Source organism: Oryx dammah, unplaced genomic scaffold, assembly GCF_014754425.2.
Source record: "Oryx dammah isolate SB20612 unplaced genomic scaffold, SCBI_Odam_1.1 HiC_scaffold_27, whole genome shotgun sequence".
Lineage (NCBI taxonomy): Eukaryota > Metazoa > Chordata > Mammalia > Artiodactyla > Bovidae > Oryx > Oryx dammah.
Genome location: NW_024070211.1, coordinates 15,438,557 through 15,464,009, shown reverse-complemented (window position 1 = coordinate 15,464,009; position 25,453 = coordinate 15,438,557). Strand labels below are relative to the sequence as shown.

At 50.3% G+C, this 25,453-nt stretch overlaps 1 protein-coding gene across 1 annotated transcript in view; it reads left to right on the top strand.

Moving 5' to 3' along the window:
- Positions 1 to 25,453, top strand: part of PHC2 (polyhomeotic homolog 2) — a 119,141-nt gene that overhangs the window by 69,540 nt on the left and 24,148 nt on the right. The window contains exons 2-9 of the mRNA XM_040228087.1: positions 29 to 238; positions 2,809 to 2,967; positions 4,199 to 4,276; positions 4,722 to 4,886; positions 7,008 to 7,094; positions 8,152 to 8,464; positions 20,545 to 20,957; positions 21,223 to 21,388. Of these exons, the coding sequence (XP_040084021.1) occupies positions 83 to 238; positions 2,809 to 2,967; positions 4,199 to 4,276; positions 4,722 to 4,886; positions 7,008 to 7,094; positions 8,152 to 8,464; positions 20,545 to 20,957; positions 21,223 to 21,388 (1,537 nt within the window). The 5' untranslated portion in view covers positions 29 to 82. The remainder of the gene's footprint in view (positions 1 to 28; positions 239 to 2,808; positions 2,968 to 4,198; positions 4,277 to 4,721; positions 4,887 to 7,007; positions 7,095 to 8,151; positions 8,465 to 20,544; positions 20,958 to 21,222; positions 21,389 to 25,453) is intronic.

Genomic DNA, 25,453 nt, shown 5'->3' with positions numbered 1-25,453 from the left:
CATTTCCCTTCTGCCTCTTTCCTCCCAGCACCTGCCTGCTCATCCGCTACCTGAGCACCCTGACTGTGCCGTCCCATAGGCCATGGAGAACGAGCTGCCGGTCCCGCATACATCCAGCAGCACAAGCGTCACCAGCAGTGCCAGCGGCGGCAGCGGCGGCAGCAGTGGTGGCAGTGGCCGGCCCACGGGGCCCCAGATTTCTGTGTACAGCGGCATTCCTGACCGGCAGACTGTGCAGGTAAGATGCCACCTGACTACTCATTAACCAGGAGGACGTGTTGGCGTGGTCCGGTCAGACAGCCAGGGTGCCAAGTCAAGAATGGGCGCAAGGGTGTATGTTAGTGGCAGATGTCTGTGCATCATTGGAGAAGCAGTGATGCGAGATGGGTTCCCTCAAGGAGGTCCGGGGAGAGTGGAAATACTTAGCAGAGCCGGAAAATTCCTTTCTTACCTGGTGACTCAGACCCCACAGGGTCGTTTGGGGAGGAGATGCACGTGAAATTATTAAGGGCTGACAAATGAAACTAGCAAACAGAAAAAAATGATCAGGATCAGCTCAGCTGCACCTAGACCCACTATCTAAGTGACCATTGCCCCATGACAAATCTAAGTCTCTAACACACAGGACCAAAAAGGACCCCCAAACAACCCTTTGTCTTTGCAGCCTTCTGCATTCCCTAAAGCAGTGGTTTGCAAAATGTCACCCGTGAGGCCTTCTGGGTGACTACACACTCCTCCAAAATGCAGTCATGACCACACATTGCCTGCCATCTGCCATGCACCCCATGCTGTCCAAAGCATTTTGCCTATTTATCTTCTCCTCCAGCTGGGAGGAGGGTTCTTGTTAGGCACAATTCTATAGTTGAGAAAACTGAGGCTCAGAGAAAGTGGTGATCTTATCCAGGGTCATGCAGGTAAAGACAAAAATGCTGAACCTGATTCTCACCCTCCACCCCCACCCCAAATCTGTGTTCTTATTCCCTACAATGTCTGGTTGAAGTTCCTGGATAAAATAGGCAGAAAAGAAAGACCACAGCAGAGAAATGTGTTTTCTGATGGCTTCGCCATTGCAGTTTGAGTGTACCAGATGAGTGTCCTTACCCTGCTTTGGCCCTAGGCCCAGATTAGGGGATGGAGAGGAAGCCACAGCAGATGGTGGGAGAGCCCGAGAAGTCTAGCTAGGGCAGACCACATCAGATACTCTGGAATCTTTCCTCTCCTAGCTGTCTCTGCCTCACACTTAATAGCACCATGCTTCCATCCTTGCGGCCTCCTGCAGAGCCTCCTCCCCTGGGCCCTTTGCACATGAGTATTTTAGTGCGTTTCTAGCTGCTGACATTAAGAGGTGCCCTCCTGCCCCTCCTGCCTCTCACCACAATTCCAGGCAAAAGGGATTTAAGATTTCTGCTCTGGCAAATGGAGTGACCCAAAGTTGTGTTCCGCACCCAAGTAGAACCAGTGGGGTCCCTCCTACTTCCATTCATTCACATCCTCCAGGGAGGAAGAGTCTGTCTCTACCACTGCTATCTGGATGCTGGGAGGTGCTTTTAGGAGTCTAAGGGAAATAGAAAGGCTAGATAAAGGGAATAGGAGAAAGAATTATGGGGAGAACAAGGTATAAGAAGAACTGAATGCATGTAAAGCAGAAACCTGAGGGGAAAGTGCACTGAAGGAAGCGTATGGAGGAGATGGTATGTGGAAAGGGTATCTGGGGAGACCCCAGAGCCCATGGAGAATCTGTGATATCAGCCTGTTTTTATAAAACCCCCAATCTGAGTGCCAAGGTGATTTTGTCCAAGAGCTACCAGCCCCTGGAAATCACTCTGAGCCAAAGAGAGCTAGACTGGAGGCTCACTGCCAGGAGCAGCCCTGTAGCCAAGGGATTCAGCAGAATAAGGGTAGGAAGTGGGCCGAAGCCTGGCCAGAGCCCAGATAGGGCACCCCCCACCCTGGGAAAATGGCAGGAGAGTGAACAGGTAAGAAGAAAGGAGAATAGAGAAGAAGATACAGGGTCTCAGGGCTGGAGGACAGGCGTTCACGTTTCCTTCTTCCTGAGGGTGGAGGAGAGGCTTTGAGGAATGGGAGAGTGGGAGAGTGTGGCTCAACCAGTCCCATCCAAAAAGAGGGAATAGCAGTAAGACTAGTGGGAGCTGGTGGCTCGAGAGAGGGAGCAGTGGAGAGAAGGAGGGAGAAAGTAAGAGGAGCACAGCACCCTAGGGCTGCAGCAGCATCCTTGTACCTGTAGCATCTCTGTGGCTGTAGCATCCCTGCCCCACAAAGCCAGAGAGACAGTCTCCTGAGGGACCAGTAGGACCTCTCAGCATCTGGGGGCAGACCCTGCCAGGAGGGTGTTGCCCTTGGACAGATTTTAGTTTGGCTGGCTGGAATAGGCCCTGACTTCCAGCTTGTCTCTCTTTCTTCCCATCCCTTTCCCCCTCTCTGCCTTGTTGAGCTTTGGTTCCCTCTGTCATCATCACCCCTGTGGTCCTGTTACTCTCATCTGAGGCTGCAGAGTGGTGGAGAGGGGTACCTAACAAGCCTGCCATAGGGCCTGGTGGCACAGGTCTCCTGTCTCCTGACCTGAGGGTTGTTGGAGAGGCATGTGCCGCCCGTATCCAGACAGAACAGGGAGTGTGTACCCTGAAGAGAGATGGAGATAGATCAGGTGGGAACGTGTGGAGCTGTGCAAACAGCCATCTCCCCTACTCCCTGGCGAGTGGGGATTGCAGACCGGTCATTTGCGGGGAGGTGTTGGAGCAGGCCTGGCCGCAGAAGGGGCTCTTCCCTCCCTGGCCCCACCCTCCGCAGGTGATCCAGCAGGCCCTGCACCGGCAGCCCAGCACAGCGGCCCAGTACCTGCAGCAGATGTATGCAGCCCAGCAGCAGCACCTCATGCTGCAGACAGCAGCCTTGCAGCAGCAGCACCTCAGCAGCGCCCAGCTCCAGAGCCTGGCGGCCGTGCAGCAGGTGAGACCGAGGATGCCACCAAAGGAAGCCGGGGAGGAGGCAGGTGCCCCGCCCCTCCCACACGTTCTCTAACTGCCTCCTCATGGCACCCCTGAGAAGTAGGCACCACTGTCATCTGCATCCTTCAGCAGATGAGGAGAGGCTCTGGGAGGCTCGGACCTCCCCCGGGGTCCACAGAGCTCTCGAGCAGAGCTGGCCTTGCTCAAGGAGGGACTGCCTGCCTCACCACAGCACCGCACCGCAGGGAGGGGACTGAGGGTGCGAGAAGGCCATCACCCATGCAGCCCACCCGTCTGCCCTCAGTGGCTGAGAAGAGCTCAGTCATCAGTCAACAGAATGCTTATGCACCTACTGTATGCCAGAGTTCATGTCAGCCCCGGGCGCACCGTAGACCCTGTCCTTCTGGAGCTTGTGGTGGGGAGACAGCAAGTAGACAGAAACCCAAATAGACAAGAAAGCAAAGTAGCTAAATATCAGAGTGCTGACCAGCCGTCCCAAAGAGAAGAGTAACAAGGAGGCCCACCTTAATCTGGGGCGAGGGGGGCCTATCTGCTGGAGGAATGGTGAATGAATGAATGAATGTCTGCTGGAGAAACGGTGAATGAATGAATGAATATCTGCTGGAGGAACGGTGAATGAATGAATGTCTGCTGGAGGAACATTGAGTGAATGAATGAATGAATGTCCGCTGGAGGAACGGTGAATGAATGAATGAATGTCTGCTGGAGGAACATTGAGTGAATGAATGAATGAATGTCTGCTGGAGGAACAGTGAATGAATGAATGAATGTCTGCTGGAGGAACGGTGAATGAATGAATGTCTGCTGGAGGAACTGAAGGATGAGAGGAAGCTGGTCAAGAGGAGGGCACAGGCTGGATATTCCAGACAGTCTGTGCCCAGCTCACCATGTGGGAGCCTGTGAGCAGGGTATAATAGAGCGGGGCGAGGTGAGGGGCTGAAGAAAGCTGGAAACATAGGTGATGGTCCTAGCTGACAGCTGGAGTGCTTCTGTGTAAATGCTCGGCCTCGTGTAAGCCTTTCGGCAATCCTGCAAGCAGTCCCCACTGTATAAAAGAGGAAGCCGAGGCACTTGCTTGAGGCCCCGTAGATGAGCCAGAGTAAGGACATGACTCCTCATCACTGCCCTGCAGTGCATCCCGTGGAGGGTGAGGGCCGAGGGACTGGCTGGAGGAGATCTGGGCCTCAGTGACAAGGATTCTTCTTTCCCAGGCAAGCCTGGTGGCCAACAGACAAGGGAGCACTTCAGGCAGCAGTGTGTCCGCACAGGCCCCTGCCCAGTCATCCTCGGTGAGTAGGGTGGGGAGCAGCAGGCCAAGCCCACGGTTCCAGGGCCACTTCCTTCCTCTGCCCAAAATGCTCATGAGCCTCCAGATGCAACGGTGGTGAATCCTCAGTCATGTAGAATCATGGCTGGAATCCATTACTCTTGCCAGAAAAAAAAAAAATGTGTGCCACTTTCTAATTTCGGTTAGTAGCTCCCTGTCATCTTTACAATGTCAGGGCTCCCAGTTCATGGCTCAGCCCCCTTTCCATGGGGTCCTTCTGACAGCGCTGCACACAGGCCAGAGACGCAGCAGGGCTGAGGGGAGATCCAGGACCCAGGATCAGAGCTGGTCCTAAAGAAGGCTGAGTCCACCAAGGAACAGGGGAGGTGGAGAGAAAGAAGTGGATGCGGGTGCAGAGTTAAGTCACAGAAGCACCCGTTTCCTACTGCACGTGTCTCTCTCCCCAGATCAACCTGGCTGCCTCCCCAGCAGCAGCCCAGCTCATCAACCGGGCTCAGAGTGTCAACTCGGCTGCAGCCTCGGGCATCACCCAGCAGGCCGTGCTTCTGGGCAACACGTCTTCTCCAGCCCTGACTGCAAGTCAAGCACAGATGTATCTCCGGGCACAGATGGTGAGTCCCCAGCCTGGGCCATGGCTCAGGTAAGCCAGGAGGACAGAGGCAGAGAAGTTGGGAGCTGGGCGATTAAGGAAGGGTGGCAATTAGAGAAGGGTGGGAAAGAAGCACCAGGCGGACAGTTGGTAGGAAAGCAGGGGTGACATAAAGGCTGGAAGGCTGACGGGAGCTTTGATATTGGCTCCATGACTCAAAGAAAGGTAGGGTTCCATGCCAAAATTAAGTTACCCATGATGCCTCCTTTCCTTTCCCTCTGAGAGTGAAAAACAGAATTATCCTCCTCTTATCAGAAACCACTCTCTAAAATTAGTTACAGTAGGGGACCCAAGGGTCTGTGCCCAGGTGGTCTGTCCCCTCAGACACGTGAGACAAGCAACTGCACAAACATCCGAGTACCCTGCGAAAGTGGGGTCTCAGTCCGCTGGGACTGTCCTGCAGGGATTGGCCACTAGTGCAAGGCCAAAAGTGCATTCCGGCCCAGGTGGTGAAGGCGGCCCCCAGCTCCAGAAACTGTGTTGCCACCGCTGCATTCCCAGCCGGGCCTCCATTCCCATCAGGGCCACCCAGTCAAACATCCATCAGGTGGGCTTGCTTGGGCTGAATGCACTCAGGACGGTATCAGCCCTCCACACACATACCTAGAGTCCCGCCTTGACACCTGTCCCTAAGAGGTACAGAGGCCCATAAGAAGCTGAGGGGTTCCTAAAATAAGCAGACTTTCCCAGGAAAGCAGCAGCATTTGTTCACCCAAGGAAGCAGGCAGGTCTAGGTCTAGACTGGGCTCAGCCCACTCTGAGTCCGGTCTCCCAGCCCTGCTCTGAATTGTTCTCCCTCCAGCTCCTTGACATGCCATCCTGAAGGCTGTACGGCCCCAGCCCTTGCTTAGTTTTTGTGGCCAGAGCTTGACACTGGGAGCTTTTCTGGTTCTGCTCCAGTTCTTGACTCTGAACTCACTGAGGTGCAGCTCCATTCCTGGGGAATAGCCTCAGACACCCATGGGGACCAGACTTCCACTTCTCCAGGGAGCCAGACAGCCCATGTGACACCACCGACACCTGCTCTGTCTTCAGTTTACCCCACCCCTTCTCTGGCTCAGTTGCCCCCGCTGGAGCCCTGGAGCCTGGCCACCTCCCTCCCCAAAGTGGGGTGCTCTCGCTCAGAGGGGCAGATGTGCTGTCATATACATGTCCAGAGCTGGACTCGCAAAGGTGGGAGTGTCGCACAGAGACCCTCAGTCCCTGCGCACCGTGCAAGGAGATGTAGACACGAGTACAGCTTGGTTCCTCTTGGTTCCTTTAGCACTGTTGTCTCTGGTCATGCATGTACACACACACACACACACACACACACAGACACACACACACAGACACACACAGACACACAGACACACACACAGACACACACACACACCCTAATCTAAATTTGACTAAAAAATGGCCAAAAAAATCTAATCTGATCCCTTCTGGCAGAAAGTCCTGTTCTGACCCACACCTAGAGTCCAGAGCAGGTTAGATTTTTTTTTTTAATTTTTATCTTGTATTGGGGTATAGCTGATTAACAGACAATGTTGTGATGGTTTCAGGTGAACAGCGAAGGGATTCAGTCATACATACACATGTATCCATTCTCCCCCAAACTTCCCTCCCATCCAGGCTGCCACATAACTTGCAGGTGAGATTTAGAACATGGTTCCAGGGTATCTGTCTAGCCCAGGGGCCCTGCTCCCCAGGATGCTGCAGAGAGGGACTTGAGGGTGTCCGGCCATCATTATTGGTCCCTTCTCTGGGGTGAGCTCTTAGCAGAGGCTTCTGAAGTACACCTGACTTGGTGCAGCCCCAGGACAGCACCCTAGCTCTGGCCCTTCCCTGCCCGGCCTGGATCAGGACTTGAGGGGCCTCTTGAGATTTTCAGGAGGCACCCCTGGACTCTCTCCCTCTCCCACCTCCCCCACGTCCTCCCCCCACCCCCGTCTGCTCCCTGGCTGAGCTGTCGTGTCCTGTGGCTGAGCCCACACTGGGCAGGTAAAAGGCACCTCGTTTCCTGTGATTCCAGGCCCAGCCAGGTAACCTGGTGCAGGTAGCTAGGAGCCTAGGCGGCACTGTTCCTTTGTCCCCTCAGCTCATCTTCACGCCCACGGCCACCGTCGCTACCGTGCAGCCTGAGCTCGGCACTGGCTCCCCCGCCCGGCCCCCCACCCCTGCCCAGGTGAGGATTCCATGCTTGTGGGTGGGCAGGGGGGTGGGGAGCCCTGCCATGGGGGCACTGATGCTGGGTCTGGGCCTGAGCCCTGGAAGAGCTTTGAACGTCTCGGGGTGCTCCAGGAAAGCAGGTGGGAGACGGCGTCCCGTTACCCCTAGACTCACTCCTTGATTCCTCGCTGAGAAGGCCTCGGCCACTCCGGACCCTGCTTCGGGCCCTGACCACAGGGCAGGAGCAAGTGTGATTGCCAGAACCGGTGGCCCTCACTACCTTTTACCCTCCCCAGGATGAGCTCTGATGTCATTGCTTTTTAAGAGGAAAATTCCACTCTGATTACACGTTAGCAGCTCTAGGAATCAGGAAAAACGGCATGGAAGAGGGAGCAAGGATGAGTCCTAGGTCCCTTCTTTCTGTTGGGAGCACACAAACACAGCTGTGGCTGTAAAGATTCTGTGGGTGGTGGGGAGGAACCAGCCCCATCTAAGGGATAGGGGTCAGACGCGAGTCTGGCACAGCCTCCATGTGTCCAGCAGAGGGTGCCAGGGACCAAGTTGAGTCAGCCTGCCCGTGCTGATGTGTAAACCCTATCTATCCTCAGGACAGGATAATCCTTCACCTGGGAGACCTTGCTGGTCGATTCACTTTCACTTTTGCCCTGGCCTTTCCCAGTGTGGGAAGCCCATGCCCTGCCATGATTCTTTCTAAGTGGTACACAGCCCATCCTGATAGATTGGGGGAGGAGGGGAGGTAACAGAAGGGAGAAGCAGCCCCGGCCTCCCTGCCCCAGCCTGCCCTAGCCAAGGCAGACATCCCTGCTCAGAATTTAGTTTCTTCTGCAGATGAATCCAATGACCAGCACACTGTCTGTCTCCTTTAGAAACTCTGCTCCTGGTTTCTCCTTCAGCCCCTTGTCTCTTGTCTCTCTCTCTTTCTTTCTGATCTAACAGCTCACTCTCACATTTAGCATTCCTGGATCCGTCCCTAACTCCTTCCCTGTCTGAACTATGTGTCGGCATTGCTCACACCCACATTCTCTGGACTCCTACAGACCCCTCTTTTCCAGGTACAGAACTTGACCCTCCGATCACAGCAGACACCAGCTGCAGCAGCCTCGGGCCCTACCCCCACCCAGCCTGTCCTGAGCAGCTTGGCCCTGAAGCCCACACCAAGTGGTAGCCAGCCTCTGCCTACCCCATCACAGGGCAGAAACACTGCTCAGGGTTCCCCTGCAGGTGCCAAGTCTGGCACAACTGACAGTGTGACAGAGCCACTCAAGAGAGGAGACAGCAACAGCAGTGTGCCCGGGAGCTTGGAGGGCCGGGCTGGGCTCAGCCGGATGGTGCCCACCGTGGCTACCCACCCACTCATTGCACCAGGTAAGCACTCCAGGAGGAAGGATCCTATCCCAGAAAACTCAGAAGGACGATGGGTCAGGGGGAAATTTTCACACTCTCCTATTTCCCATGGGCAAGATAAGATGTCAGCTGTGGATCTCTCTTTCCCCTTTTCTACAGTCTTGAGATGTTCTTCAGCTCCAGATTCTGTTTCATGCTTCTTGTCCAGCTTTAAAGAAGGAAGCCATGTTAGTGGAAATAAATGGGACCTTCTTTTTCTTAAGAGGAGAACCTTGTTCATATAAATGGTCCATCATTTAATTTTCTTTTATTTGGCCACACCATGTGTCATGTCGTATCTTAGTTCCCCATCCAGGGATTGAACCCGTGCTCCGTGTAGTGGGAGCACAGAGTTTTAACCACTGGACCGCCAGGGCAATCCCAAATAAGACCTTCTTCACAATGGGTACCATGATTCTCAGGGTACCAAATCATAGCTCTTCATCTAGGCAGTGGAGGTTTGGCAGTTACACTATTTTGAAATTCTCTAAGAGTCAGCAAAAAAGGACAGGGGCTAGCCAGAGGCATGTAAGAACCACACAGGGAGATGAGGAAGTGAAAAGTTTATTTTCTCATCACTCAACAGACATTTGTTGACTAATATGCGTCGGTTATGTTGCCAGTTCCGGGGGTGCCGAGATAAATAAGACATGGGCCCTGCCTCCCAGGTGGGCAGGGTCTGGAGAGACAGATGAGTACAGCCTGTCGTAGATGTTAGCTCTGAGCCCCGGAGGATCACAGAGGCACCATCTACCCTGAGGGAGAGGAGCCAAGAAAGGTTTGCCATTAAGAGTGGTACTCAAGAATAAATCTTGCAGATTAAAAAAGTAATAATCCAGCAGATTACTTATGAGGCAAATTATATGAACAGGATGAATCAGTATTCCCTAGGGCTAGATTCTCCCTGCTGCTAAAATTCTCCCAGCTCTGCCTACTGAAGGCAATCTTTGATGCGGAAATCTGCCAGCAGCCCTGGAAGCCAGACTAATCAGTCTCAGGAAGAAGACCAAGCTCTTATAGCACAGAAATGTAGTGATGGACCATGTGACCTTGCATTAAAGATAGAGTCACCCTGGTCACATCCCTGAAATAACGACTCCCACTCTGTCCTCACCCAGACCATTTACCATCCAGTCTAACCTGCGTTTTTATTTTTCTTGAGAGCCTACTTTGTGCTTGTTACTAGATTAACCACAATGATCAAAATGTGATTTCTCACCTAAAGGAGGGTGCAATCAAAAGAAGGGAGATAGATTTTTAAGCAAATCCATTTGATTTCATAATTGCCATTGTAGGAATAAGTATGAGGTACGGGGGGGCCCAGGTGGACACCTCTGTGCCAGGCAGGATGGATCAGAGATGCTGTCCCCCCAAGGAAATGGCACTGGATATTGAAGCAGGAGTCATTTCCCCAACAAAGGAGGGGAAGATACTCTAGACAGATGACAGAGGCATACGTAGAGCCTTGTGATGTGAACCACGAAGAGCCTGAATTCAAGTCCTTTATTCACCCTCTGGAGGCTTCAAGGACAGAGGTGGTCTCTGCCTCCAGTGGACCCTCTGAGCTGAGGCAGGCAGCTCTCTGCAGAAGCTTAACCACCTTGTGACTCCAGGCCTTTCTTCCTGTCTGGCATTGCTTTCTCCAGAGACTAGTCCAGCTTCTTCCTTTTATGGAGAAATAAACTGAGGCTCAGAGGGTAAATTCTGGGTGGGGGGAGGTGGGGTGTCTTAAAATGAGCTGATATCAGCTGAGACTAAAGCAAGGACCCCAAATTAACATTTCTCCTACCTTCTCATGCAACCTACAAACCATAGAGCAACATCTGGGTTTCAAGACTTCTTGAGAATCCCGTTTCTACCCAGGTCAAAATGTAACCCCTGCCTAGATCTAAGCCAGTGCCCACCCCCCAGATTCTAAGGACCCTTCAGTGGAAAGACTAGTTCTTAGGTTTCCTCCTAAGGCTCCTAGGCAACCCTGGGGCCTCAACTGAACACAAAGGGGACCAGCACTGATAAAAACGTCTGATGTGTATTAGACAATACGCTGGGCTTTTTTATGTACCCCACCTCTTCTGCCTTTCAGAAGAACCCCTGTAGATATTTTTATCCATTTTACAGATGAGAACACCGAAGTTCAGAGTGGTTACCCAAGAAATTACTATAAATATCACTCAAGGTCACATCAGTATTACGTGGCAGAACTGAAAACCAACTCCACGTCTGGCTGAGTCAGACAGTATGCTCTTAATCATCAAGCCATGTTTGCCTCTTTCAGCTCTTTTGGGGCTTCCTAGGCCTTTCTTATTCCTGACCCAAAGTTCAAAGAGCCTCGTGGTTCTCAGATTGTTCTGGGTTTTAGAGTCTAGCAGAGGGCTCTCTTCTCTTGAGCCTTGATAAAAGGGAAGGCCAGTGAGTTACAGACCGAGGCCCAGGGCCCCAGCTGTGGCCTAAGACTAACATTATATGGCTATAGGCAGTACAAGAACTCTCTATGCAGCAGCTGTGAGTTGCAGACCACAAAGACTCTGCCCAGTGACAGGAATCAGTAGGCTTTGCATTGTTCTGCCTCCCACTGTGCCCCCTGTTCTTCACTTCCCCTCCCACCCCTTCCTCTCCGTGGTTCTGCTCCCCACCCTCAACAGCCCAAATGGAAGGCAGCGGGGAGGCTTAAGATGCTAACAGATCCTTTCAGGGCTTCTGGAACAAAAAAAAAGTCTGAAATAATTCTCCTGACCTGATGGGGGTGGGGAGGGGGTGGCCAGGAGCAGCACCTGCCCTGGGCTGCCACTGTTCCCCAGGCAGGAGGTAACTTCTGGCCTCCTGCCCAGCCAACACACTGTGAATGAACTGCGGGGGATCAGAGTGTGTGCGCATGCGTGTGTGTGTGTGTGTGTGTGTGTGTGTGTGTGTGTGTGTGTGTGTGTGAGAGAGAGAGAGAGAGAGAGAGACTGAGAGACTGAGAGAGAGGGACTGGGGAGCGGAGTGGCAGGTTTTTGTTTGTTATTGAAGCATTTTTTGAGCTGGCTGGCTGGTTGCCCCCAGGGAAAGTAACCAGTGGAGACTTGTGATGGGGGGCAGTGTCGGGGGGCGGGGAGGAGAGCAAGGAGGAATGTGTTCTCTGGGGGCCGTTCCCTCCCCAGCAGGCAAATGCTGCAGTCCCAGCTGGGACTGCTCCCACTGACAGCTGTTTGGGGGCAAAGCCCCTCCCCCCATGGCAAGCTCCCTGCTGTTCCCGCTCCTGTCACCTTGGCAACGGGCTTCTTTAGGCTCCGCAAATAGAAAAGGTCCCTTATGCCCGGCAAAGGGGTGGGTTGGTGGGTGGGGGAGGGGGAGGGGGCGGAGAGCAGAGCAGGGAGGTTGGGCCTCGCAGTGTGATGGAAAGACTGAACCAGGAGGGCAGAAGAGGGGTCCCCATAGGCCTGGCCTCCAGAGGAGATGGGGGTGGCGGGGAGCTGGGTCACAGCTCCTGATAAGAGGCTTGGTTCTTGGAGTCCTCATTCTAGGGGCTCCACTCAAGGCCCTTGGACGTACATGCAGGCCCAAAGTGAGAAGAAAGTGGCTGGCCAGGAGGGAGATGCTGTCACAAGAGAGAGCCGTCCAGTCACTGAAAGTCCTGGGCGCTTTTCACACCATTGTGCTCCAGATGCCGGGTCTTTGTTCTGTCTCTTCGTCCCTCCTCAGGTCTCTGGAAGGAGAGAGAATTCACTGTTGGGAAGGCCTGCCACACAGTGGCTTTGTTTTTTACCACAGAGAGGGTTTTGTGTCAGGGAGTAGTGATTCTGTCTGTGAGAAGCTGGACAGTGTGACACGTGCTGATTCCAGGACCCTTGGGTACCATATTTCCCTCCCAAAGCACCTGCCAGACTGTGGGGTAGAACACACTCTTGCTGAGAAAGTTCAATAGAAACGAAAACATTACACGAGGTCCTGTTTTCTGGCTCCAACAATGTTAACGTTAAAATCAGGCAACCAATTATGACGATCATTTCAGTTACCCGCTGTAGGACCAGGCTGAGATTACTAAGCATCTCCTCCTTGTGTTACGTCAGGGTTGGGAGAAGCCAGCAGATATCAGCAGAGAAGTTTTATATTTGTTGAGCATTTCTCGCCATGGGTGTGCATGTGTGTGAGAGAAAGAAGAGAGTCAGATTGTGTGTCTTGGAACTGTCGGGCTTTCCTTCTTTCCCCAACTCTTTCCCCCTAAGCTCCTCTTATGTTACATCCATGGTTGCTGCCAGTAATAATAACTACCAACCAATAATGAACAACCATGTTCCAGGCACTGTACTAAACGCCTAACCTACATATCTCATTTACTTCTAGCAATAATTATTCATCTCACAAATGAAGAAGATATGGCTCAGAAAAAAATAATTAATTACCATCTCCATATAGCTTTCCCTCCTTAATTGTTCAATTCAGCTCCACAAATACTCATTTAGCACCTATTATGTGCCAAACACGATGCCAACCATATGGGCATTAGAGCTGAACAAGTGTAAATTCTAAGAGGGGCTATGGAAATTTGAGTCGCGCCTTGAAAACTGAGTATGTTTCCAGAACAGAAGTGAAGGGGATTATCTCAGCTGGCACCGGGAGGCATCTATGCCCAGAGTGGCCACGTGGGCCTGGGACCATCTGTGCACGTAGGTGGGCCCTGCAGCTCCTTGCTTCTCCCTGGCCCCACTGCCATGAGCTGTGGGACTCCCAAAACGCTCAGTCCATCCATCCCCTGTCATGTTTGACTCTGACACCTCTTTTCTAGCAGACCTTGCCTTTTCTTACATTTCAGATGCCTGCCCCCACCGTTCACAGATGACTCCTCAGTACACATCCAACTCTGCCCCCCACCCCCGCCCCCAGCAATTTCCAGCTGTCTGTGGGATCCTCCCATGAGGATGTCACCCCACCTGCATACACATTTTTAAAATTTCATACTTCAAACCCCAAAGCTGGAAGTCTCCCTCTTCAGAAAGGAGCCCCCTTGCCCGTTCCTGGCCACTGTCTGCAGTCCTCAGGTATTCCTGGGCCCAGGCTTACAATCTCAGGACAGTTTGATCCATTTCCCTTCAGGGAGGTAGGAGTGTTAGAATGGGAAAAGCATAGGCTTCACAGTGAGACCTGGTTTCAGACTCCAGCTTCATCACTTACTGGTTCTGTGACCAGCATCCAGTCACTTCATCTCTGTAAACCTTGATTTCTTTGTTTATGAGACTGAGATGGTTATTTTTACCACCTGCTATAAAGATGGATGAGATGCGATGTGTCCAGCACTGAGCAGGCTCACAGTAGATACTCGTTCCCTTTCACTCCTTATTCCCACCCTCTATCACCACCCACTTTCTCACCATGTTCTGACCATATTTTCTCTGTGTCAGCTCCCAGGTTTGCTTAAGGCCCGCTGACCGTATGAGGTTTAACTGACCACCTGACCCTCCTCCCATACCTGCCAGAGTCACCTTCCTCAGAGACTTGCTCCTTGCTTGTTTAGAAACCTTCACTGCGCCTTTTATTTCCTGCTTCATCGGGTCACAGGAGGTATTCAATAATTAGCACATTAATGACTTCTGACCACTGATTCTGACTCTGCGTGGGGGACTTCAAGACCCCAGAACTACTGTAATTGCTCAGGGCTTCCCCGCACAGATCCTCCACCTCTCCTCCCCGCAACCCCAACCCCTTTGTGACCAACATGACCTGTGCAGACCTTCCACCTCTCCTCCTGGCATCACACTCCCCCTTCCTCATCCATCCAAGATTACCTCCAAAGTTCTCAACAGCCTCCAACTAACCCTTGAAAGCCTGCCGTCTTAATTTGCACTTGCTGACTGCGCCCTTCACTCACCCGTCAGCATTTTTCAAGCGTTTATGAGATCCAAGACACCCCGCCTCATGTGTCAAATGAAGTCAATTTTCCCTGAATCTGCTGCATTGTAGAAGTCTCCTGGAAACAACTCCCCTTGCTTGTAACATGGGAACACTGCCCATTTGCCTCAGAGGCTGCTTGTAAGGAGTAAATGAGACTCAGACTATAAGAATGCTTTGAGAAGTTCAAAGCAATATATACGTAGCAGGTAGTATTTTAAGAATAGCTATGGTGTATTGTGCATCTTCTCAGCATGAACAAAGGCAGTGAACCTCTCCTCTTTGTGGCTGAAACATAATCTTCCATTTGATACTAACAGACTACTCTGTGAAGTGTATCCCTGTTTGTAGAAGAGGAAATCAAGACTCAGAGAGGTTAAACAATTTGTCTTCAGATGCACAGCCTGTAGGTGGCAGAACCAAGATTCAAACCAGATCTTTCTCTAAAATCCATGCCATTAGCCACTTCTGCTATATTTTCATCCCTCTACCAAGGGTGGGTAGTTTCCTTTCTAATGCTGCGCTATCTTACAAGGAATCCTGCTCACAGAGGGTGTCTGGTGGTTTTGCCAGGTAGCTGCAGGGCAGGTCTAAAGATATTAGGGCATAGACTGCCCACCACAGCATGTCCCAGAGGTGGACAGCCCTGTTTTTGTAAACTTGTTGCCTCTGCCAGGGAGATTCCCTCAACTCCATTTGCCCTCTCACGTTCCTCCTAGCCCTCAGCCTGGCAGGACTGCATCTCAGAAAACCCATGTGCCTATTTCTTCAGGTTTTCCTAAAAGGAGCTTCCTTGTCTAGTTATGTGTATGTGGGACTCTGACCTCCAGAGTCAACCTCAATCTCGGTCACTCTCTGAGGCCTGATCACGTGATGTATCTTTGGAGATGAGCAACGTCTAAAGGCTGCTGGCATCATTTAGACACCCCCCCACCCCCCGCCCTGGCAAACTGCCTCCTCTCTGGCTGTTCTCACACCAGTCACCAGGGGTTCAGCTGCACAGGATGCCCTGTAGGTCCCTGAAAGCACCGTGGTATTTAATGCCTCAGTCTTCCCACGTGCTCTTCCCTTCATCATCTTCAGAACTCTGAATCAACTAAATACGTACTTCCTCCAGGAAGTCTCCTCTGCTCGCCTTTCCAAGCGGAATCTCCTTTTCTGTGTTCTCAGTAGTGTGTGCTTGTCTCCTGTCATTAATATTTACCAAGTGATGCTGAGGGTACCTGTTTACCAACTCTCTCTTGCTAAACTGTATTCCACTAAACCTATTCTAGGGACCAGGTTTTGGCCAGCACCAAACACAGTGCTTGCTCTGTAGTCGATGCTCAGTGATTTTTGTCGAGTGAACGGATAGCTTGAAAGTATCTCTTCATTTAACTCTCTAAGCCCTGAAGAGCAGTAGGTAGTAGAAAGTTATGCCATTCCTCTCTCGCAAGCACCCTCCCCTCACTGGTAGTCCAGGTAATTCCAAATTTTAGTCAAGTATTGCAGCTCAGAGAAGAATGTATTTGAGCAAACCTCTAACCTCCATCTGGGATGCTTGCAGCTCCCATGTGTTTTGAGACAAGAATCCCAGCACTTCTGGACAGTGAACTTTTTCCTGCATCCAGGAAGACTTAGTATCAGTCAAGATCCATTACTGGTCACAAGTTCTGGCAGGGGATGCAGCAAAGGAGGCGTGTTGGTAAACCCTCAGCCAGCCCTCCTGCACAGGGGCCCTTAATCCTCTTGCTGCTAACAGCCAACTGTTTGGGAACAGTGAATTGGTCTCTTCAGATTCTAAGGTGGCTGTCAAGGTTAGAGCACCAGACGGGAAAGAAGAGCTGGCCTAGAGTCTCTCCATTGAGCTGGGCCCTAATGTGGGGAGGCCCTAGGCCTGCCCCTCCTCTGTTCCATAACAGAAAGGACTGATGAGGCCTTCCAGAGCCATGGCTGAGGTCCCATGGAACCAAGCTTTTGTTCCCTAGAAGCAGTGAGCCTTCTAGCAGTGGGGGTGGGGGCAGCCAAAAGAGCTCCAAGCGAAAAATGAAGCCCCTGGACTGTAGGAGGAAATAAAGGCCCAGAGAGATTTCTGTGCGTTAATATTTCAAAAACTGATATGCCCCATCTGAGCTGTAGAGAAGAGGGATGCGGCCGCCTCTGGTATGGTGGCTTCAGTGGGAAGTGCCCACCATCAACCACCCCACTGACCTCACTATGATCGACAGCAGATAGGCTGAGCATCTACGGACACGTAGATTATTGTGCTGGACAGTGTGGAAGGGAAAAGAAACATTGAACGTTAGTTCAACTAAAGCACATCTCTTAAGTTAAAAAAAAAGAAAAGAAACAAAACTTTGACTCAAAAAGCATATAATCTGGCCAGATAGACAGGAAATAAACACACAAAAGCATAAAAAGTATTCCAGTTTAAGATACCACTGACTGTACAATGCACCATGTTTTTGCCTCTAAGAAAAGCACTACCAATTAAACCAGCATCATCAGCTGTTATATGCAGCCTACTTCAAAAGATGTTAAAATGGTGGAGGGGGATAAGAATTTTTAAGTGTTGATGAACTACGTCTGCAAGATAGCACATGCTAAATCACAAAGGAATCAGAGATATCAGCAATAAAAGCAAGAGCACTCAGGACTTCCAAGGGAAAACCCGTAACAGGGTCCAGGCAAAGAGAGAGAACATGAGCTGAGCCTGGGCCAAACTTATGCCTTACTGAGATCACTGAAGCAGAAGGAGGGCATTCCAGGAAATGGAAGCGCTGAAGTTGAAGCCAGAAGGGCACAGTGGAGAAGAATGCTGTACAGACAGTGAGCAGAGCAGTTAGGGTGGATGAAGGTATGGGCAGGTGGGTGGTGAGCAGAGGATACACAGGAGGAAGGTCTACAGTAAACCAGAGTGCTGATAAAACCAAAATGGCCTATAGGGTTATCCCCAACTCATGCCTATTTGAGCTCTGAAGGGGAAGAGTTCTGTGGTGCAAACAAGCTGGAGTTCCACCTTGCTGTCATTGATTCATTCATTCATACAGCCACACTGAGCATCTGCTAAATTCTAGGCACTTTGGAGGAAACAAATCAAGCCTAAATTCTGTCTGTCAAAGCAGATAAGTCATTCACTGAAATAACTATGAGTGTAGATATCATCGTGACCCCCACTCTAAAGATGATGAGCCAGAGGTCCAGAGAGGTCCAGTGATTGCCCAGCCTCCCACTGCTGGTAAGTGTCAGGAAAAGGAGGTTGTGAGGATTTGATTTATGGTACTCTAGACAGTGTGAGACAGGGTACAAACTTCTGTACAGGGCACAGTGAACAGTAAAGATTGCTTGGATCAAAGAAATAATAAAAATTGAAAGGTTAGTTTATGTTGTAAGAAGATCTTGAACACTAGGGGCCTTAGACAACCACAGACAGAGGAGAGTCCCTGATGGCTCTTAATCAGGGATCAGATCTGTGCCCTAGGAAGATTAATTTGTGATCTATCCACAAGTCAGATTATAGAGAGAAGAAACTAGAATCAGAAAGACCAATTAGAAAGTTACTGCAATGCTTTAAATACAAGGAATTTGACCCAGCACAATGCTGGAGTTAAATCATGGTCTTTGCTTTTTATTAACCTTGAAAGTTTAAGGATGTACATTCCCCCTGCCCCAAAATATCCTGGAGTCTTTGATCTATGAACTTCTCTAAGCTTTCATGAGCCTTGTTTCCAGCCTCGGCATATGCTAGCATCATTTGTTCTGAAACAATGGCCTTGCACAAGCAGCACAGGGTCGGGGAGAGTGGGACAGAGAGGAGGTCCAGGGATGGAGGGCTGGGAGGCCAACAGTGGCCTCTCCCAATCTTGGTGAACACATGTGTCCTGTGCCTAACTGTACTCTTTATGCACTATAGATCTAGAACCTTCTCTAAACTTCCTTTTTCCACATTATAAATCCTGAATTTTAAACTCTTTTCCTATGATAGCCACCCCCCATCAGACTGTATGATCATCTAGCCCAAACCTCTTGTCTCACAAATAAAACCCTGAAGTCCTGGGAAAGTAAAGGACCTGTCTTGGGCCACACAGCCAGTGGGTGGCAGGAGAAGCCTCTGATCCTCTTAGCCTCTCTGACCTGTACCATCTCCAGCTCTTAGCTCAAACCAGCAGCCCCTAGATGGACTCTGTTCCCAGGATAGGAATTCATGGTTTGGGGATAAGGGAGAACAAGTTTCACTTGAGTCATCAGTGATACTTTCCCTCATCTGCAAATCTTTTTGATGGCTAGAGCCTATCCAGGCACTTCATGGCCTCTGCAGTATCTCTTGGGTGTCTTAACAAGGATCATCTTAAAAATCCCTGATTACCAAGTTTGCCTGGTTAACAGTCTTTACCTGATTGTTAAGTTTTGAGCTGTTCAGGGTGAAATTAGGAGACAAGGCTCAGGTTGCGGTCGGGGGCGATTTATAATCACCAAATGCCTGCTGGCAGTTTCCAGTTGGATGTTCTACCATCACCTGAAGCCCCACACATTTCTCTCAAAACCTCATTACCGCCCATGTTTCTCTCTGCCACAGTTCACCGTCATCCAGGCTATAGCCGCGGGCCATCCATACTCCCTCCTCCTCTGCCTCCAACAGTAGGCCACCAAGGAGCGTTTTGTGTCTCTTTAACACCTCTTGTTTCTGTCCTCTCCTTTCCATTCCTGCTGACATTCTGCTTGAAACTCCCACATGGGCTTGTGATGAGATAGCTGGGAACCTATGTGTAATATAGACAAAATTTAAGAAAGAAGGTACTTCCCCTGTGTGTACAATCTGCTTCCTTTGCCCCTGTGTCACAGGATCCTTTTAAATATTAGCTCAGGACCCAGAATTGGCATTCCCCTCATTGGCTGGGAGCCTGTGGTTGTAAAAATCCACTTGTGAGCTTCCAGCCTCTCTCTGCCCGCCCTCCAGCTATACGAGTCTCTGCTGAGGACAGCTTTTTTAGGCAGAACCAGACCAACTGATCGGCCCTCATGCTAAGCTGGCCTGGATGCCACTAGTCAGAGTGAGCAAGGTGAGAACGCCCAGTCTCTGAGCTGAATTTCCTGAACCCCTGCGGTCCATAAGGCATGAGCTGGACACTGGAGGGATGATGAGAAAATATAGGAATCCTCACCTCCACAAGCCAGTCTGGCTAAAAATGGAAGAAAGGGCAAGCAGCAAATGGCAACCCCTGAACCCCAGTCCATGACAATACATTTATTTATTCAGCCCTCATCTACTATTAGGTATCATACAAGGTTCTAGATAAAGCCGTATGTGATTGTTTCCAATCATCAGGGGTTCATGACCTGTAAGGGAAGACAACTAAGAAGCAGTTCTTATCCATTGCAATACACATCATCATGGTAGAGATAAGCCCAGGACACTCAGAACCTAAGCTCAGACTGAAATAACACCTTTAATGATATGATTGAAGATACAAATTAAATGATTGACCATGACCGTGTGCCAGGCACTGTGCTGTTCACATTATGTCATTTTTCTCTCATTTTATTTGCACAGTTTTTTGTGTTGTTTCCTTCTTTCTTTCTTTCATCCTTACAACTTTCTGGGCAAGAGCTATTTTTGTTTCTGGTTTTCAGACAAGACATCTGAGGCCTTAAGAGGTTAAACAGCTAGCCCAAGGTCCCCCACTTGTAACAAGAGGAAACTGTGGTCCAGCCCAGGCTGCCTCCCACCAGAGTCTGAGGACTGTGTGCAGCAGGCCCTCCCTCGAGAGGGCCCGGCCTGAGCAGAGCCAGGAGGGTGACTAACAGCCATCCTTACAGAGCTAGGCTGGGTGACGGGCTGCACCTGTTGCAAACATGGAGCAAAGCAAGTGCAGGACATGGAGGAGAGAGAGAATGTAGCACCCTCCAGTGCCCAGGGTTTCTCTGAACAGCTGGAATGATCTAAGAAGGCTTCACAGAGGAGGTGAGCTTTGCATTGGGCTTTGAGGGCCAGCCAAGGGCCCAATGTTTCAGAATAGGAAAAAAGCAAGAAAACAGAGAGAAAGTCAGGCATTAGCAATGGCCAGGCTAAACTTTCGGCAAAGGAGGAAAGAGATGAAAGCAAGAACATTGAGTTTGGGGAGCCTTCTTTATGTGGATGTGGGAGGGGGCACAGATGGGGGGACACAGCAGAAGACCAGGCCAAGCCATGCCACCTAACCTGGCCTCTCCCTCTTCAGCCTATGCTCAGCTGCAGCCGCACCAGCTCCTCCCCCAGCCATCCTCAAAGCACCTGCAGCCCCAGCTTGTAATGCAGCAGCAGCAGCCATCCCAGCAGCAGCAACCACCCCAGCCATCACGGCCGGCGCTCCAAGCCCCGTCCCATCCCCAGCTGGCCTCAGTCCCTCCGAGCTTGGCCCTGCAACCCAGCCCAGAAGCCCATGCCATGCCGCTAGGCCCAGTCCCATCCACCCTGCCTCTCCAGTGCCCCGCTGCCAATCTGCACAAGCCTGGCAGCTCTCAGCAGTGTCCCCCTCCCGTACCAGACACTGGGGCTCACAATGGATATCCCGAGGGCCTGGCCCACACCCCTCAGCGCAGGTTCCAGCACGCCTCGGCTGTCATCTTACAACTACAGCCTGCTTCACCAGTGGTGAGTAAGCCTATCTCAAGGCCCAGGGAACAAAGAGGGAGGTCACGACTCAGGCCATCCCACGGCCTGCTTTGGGATGTGTATCTGTGTGGGCTGAGCATCAAAGTCCTCGCTGAGCACTCCAGGAAAGAAAAGAGGCCTCTCCCTAACTTGAGGCTGGCTGAATCTTAATGTCCTTCTTCCCAAGCTCCACGGAAATGGGGGACGCATCCAGAAAGGTAGAGACAATTCATGAGCAAATCATATCTGTCCTGTCCTTCAACAGCCCCAGCAATGCACCCCCGATGACTGGAAGGAAGTGTTACCTGGGGAGAAGAGTGGGTCGGAGACTCGGTCTGGCCCATCACCACATCAGCAAGCCATCATCACTGCCATGCCAGGTGGCCTGACCGTGCCCAAGAGCCCGAACATCCAGCAGTCCCCAGCTCACGGTATGAAGCGTAGCGGGGCCCTTGGGGGAGGGGAGAGAGTCAGCCCTCCTTGCCACCCCCTGGCACATTGCACTTGGGCCTCTAGAACGGGAAGAAACTGTAAACCCCAAGTGTCAAGAAAGAAGTTGGGTAGGTGGAATCAGAGACTGGATTGAGAAGACGAAGCAAGGATAAAGAAAGGGGACCCAGAAGGTATAAAAAGATAGAGAAAGAAAAGAATTGAAAGTTCTAGATGAGGCCGGCCTGTCACTGCTGTCAGATGTATCTACATAGCCATATGCCAGGTTGAGAGTTCACCCAGGGATCCAGTTGTCTCAATCCTCTGCTCCGCTTGGTATGAGAGAGTGTTCTTGAAGTTGGCGATATGACAAGGCGGCTGCATAGCACACAGATGAGGGCAATGCCTAAGGGGAGCTAGCAGGGGATTCATGGAAAGCCTCATTGAAGAACAGGCAGCTCTGCTCCGGGCGCTCAGTGGCAGGCAGGCTTCTCTAAGACCTGGGTTTCAGGAGTCTCCTCTGATCCCTCTACCCTGACAGGAGAACCACGGTGGTACCTCTGCCCCCACAGCAATCCCCTCACTTTCCTTTCCTTCTCTGCCAGTGTGTGCAGCCATCTTGGCCCAGATCTCGATGACATTCTGGGCCGTGGGCCACGTATAACTCAGGGAGGCAGTTCCATTGTTGAACTCAATGTGCTGGGAGTGGAGATGGAGAGAACCAAGAGAAAGGGGGGCTTGGAAATGGAAGAAAGAGAAATGAGAATAAAAGAGCTTTGGGGCAAAGTAGCTATAAATGTCCTATAAGGAATGGAAGAGGGATCAAGGAAAAGAAAAGCAAAGGAAAGCAGAGAACATTCGAAAAATTAAGAGAGGAGATCAGAGTTCTCTTGGCAGATTGCAATGGAAAGGGGTTCACCATTTTGTAAAGCAGCCCATTCCACTGTAGGATTGCTCTAATTATCAGAAAGTGGCTTTTCAAATTAAGCCAAAATGTATTGTCCTGGAACTCCCACCACTGGCTGTGATTCTCTCTTGTGGATTGCAATGGAGTCCATCTCCTACAGTGTGTGTAGACAGTTATCATGTCTCTTTCTTCTCCCCATTCCCCCCCGCCATTAAAAAAAAAGAGAGAAAGAGAGAAAAAAACATTTCCAGGCTAAATATTTGAGATTTTTTTCATTTTTTACCTATCACACATCAAGACCTCCCATTTCCACCATGCTGATCATTCTTGTCTAGCCACATTCCACGTTTCCACTAATTCTCTTAAAGATTCCCCCAAATGAAGCACATTAATTCCAAATATAAAAAGATACTAGTGACCCAAGGTTGGTACCTAGACCTAGCTTTATAAGCCCTCCAAGAGGCAGAGCTCTCCATAGTATAGTAGAGAGGAACTAAAATTTATTGAACACCTACTATGTGCCAAGTTGTGTTTTCCTTTGCTCACTCATGATATCCCTGAGAGATCATTGCTATTGTCCCCATTATTTAGAGGAGGAAATGAAAGGCTCCAGGTCTCACAGGTAAGAAAGGGCATCCCCATAATTCTGGCTTCAGGGGTAATGCCCTTCCCTGCCTTCATCAGGACATTGCACCTATGACCCCATGTTAACTCCCCCAACCCAAGGGAATGATTTCCTTGGTTCACAGAGCACTGTGTCTTGAATCCCAGAGGGGTTGGGCTTGGTTTTGGTTTCTGTTTTTTGTGGTTTCTTTTTACGTGAACTGCTATCATTTCAGGTCCCCTCCATCTCAAACTTGTACAGTTTATATTGTGAGCCAAAATGTTATTATGTCCATTCAATGGTGTCTTGTGAATTTAGCCCACAGTTCGAGGCACACCAGAAAATGTTAACGGTTAATAGCTAGCATTTAATGAGTCCTCTCTGCCAGCTTTACATGCATTTTCTCACTTAATCCTGCCAGTAACTCTCTGAAGCTGAAACCTTTATCATGCCCATTTTCAAGATAAGAAAACTGAGGCACAGAGAGACTAAGTGGTGGGCCAGGAATGTTTTATATCTGAATTTTGTCACTCATTCTACTAACACGTCTGCTTAACTTTGCCATCTGTATGTTATATAGCATGTCTTTAACCAATTTGCTGATAGAAATGTTAAATAGGACCTGACTGAAGACACATACCCTGTCTGCAGGTTGGTGATAATCAACAGTCTTTGTTCAGTTATTTGTTATCCAACAATCTCTGAATGAACTGACATTTACCTTCCTTTCTTCATCTTGTCTATAAAACTCTCAAAATTTTTTTCTGAAATCTAGTCCAAATGATATACATATAACAAAGCACCCTGTTCCTAAGGTTCTATCTCATGAGAAAAGTAAGTTTTGCACAATGGAAACAACTGTCAAGCACCCAAGATTTAAATATCCATTCTGTATTAAATGTTTGAATGCCTGCTTTGTGCAAAGCACTGTGAAATGGGAGGTAATCCACAGAGAAAGAAGGTCGGTATCCTACCTTCAAGGAGCTTAAGGTCCTCTGGAAAAGATGAGAAATGCACAGGAAAAAAATACAATAAAACATAAGATATGATAAATGTCATAGAAAGATTATGGGTAAGTGCTTTAAAAAGTAAGAGAGAAAAGTTACTCCTGAGTAGAGGTTATCTGGGTAGATTGCAGGGGGGGAAGCGGCATTATTCTAGAGCAAAGGTTGGCAAACTACATCCTAAGGGCCAAATTCATCATATCACCAGTATCCCTACAGCCCACAAGCTAATAATGGTTTCTTACATTCAAAAAACATTTTTAAGACTCAAAAGAATATTTTGTGATACATGAAAATTATATGAAATCCAAATGTCTGTGTCCACAAATAAAGTTTTATTGGAACACAGCCACATACGTTCATGTTGTGTTGTCTGTGGTCACTTTCCTGATGCAACAGTAGAGTTGAATGGTTGCAATAGAGACCACATGACCTACAAAATCTAAAATATTTACTATCTGATCTCTTACTGAAAAAGTTTGCCAGCTACTTTTCTTGAGTCTAGACCTTTAGGAGAGGCAGGACCTGGACATGTGGAGCTGGGCAGACGGCATTCCAGAAGGGACTAGTGAAGTGGATAAAGGTAGGGAGGGAGTAGTGTGGGCATGTTTATAGAACAAAATATAAGTGTAAGAAATGTAAGGACAGAAAAGGGAAGGAAATGTGAATATTAATGAAAGAAGGCATTGAAAAATGGGCGGAGGGAGAGGGAAAGAAAAAGAGAGCAAAGTAAACCATCAGGGAATATAAAATAAATGTAAAATGTGGAAACAAAAAGAGATGAGGCCTGCGGGGAAAGGGATGGGGAGATGAATGAATGCTAAGAAAGGTAATGTTGGAAATAGAAGTCAAGCATGGAGAGAGAAATTCGGATCATCTATTCAGCATGAAGCTGGGCGTGGGGGGTGGGGGCTTGTGAAGGTCTCACAAGCTCTAGCACGTCTGCTGAATGAAGGTGCTTCCCCAGTTCAGTTTAAACCAGCGTGGTTTAGGAAAAGAAGTAACATTTACTGGGCTCCAACTGTGTGCCAGGCACTGCAGGCAATTTGTGTAAATGCCCTCAGTTAACCTGCATAGTAAGTCTAAAGAGGAGGCATTATCCCCGTTTATGGAGGTGTAACTGGGGCACTTTGGTCATTAGTTAACCTCTCTGATACTTAGTTCCCAGTGGGGAGGATAATGACTACTTGTGGGGTTATTGTGAACTCTTTTAAGTGAGAGGAGAGCGCGAGCATGTAGGGCTTGACACAAATTAAGCACTCAATTAGTGCTAGTCGTTATTCTTCCTGCCTCCTACTTGGCCAGGCGGGAGTCACAGTCCATCACCGCACTGGGGACTTCTGACGGGGCGAGGGCGGAAGTCCGCACGGCGCGGCGCGGCGCCTACCTCCCTAAACCTCACCCTGACGTCTCTAACCGGCCACCGGCCTCGCGGCGCCTTCCCGGGGGCGCCGCGGGGGCGGGGCCGGCGCGGCCGCACAAAGGAAGCGCGCGGCCCAGCTTCCGCGCCGGCGCCCCGCCTCCCGGAGGCCCCGCCCCGCGCGCCCAGGCC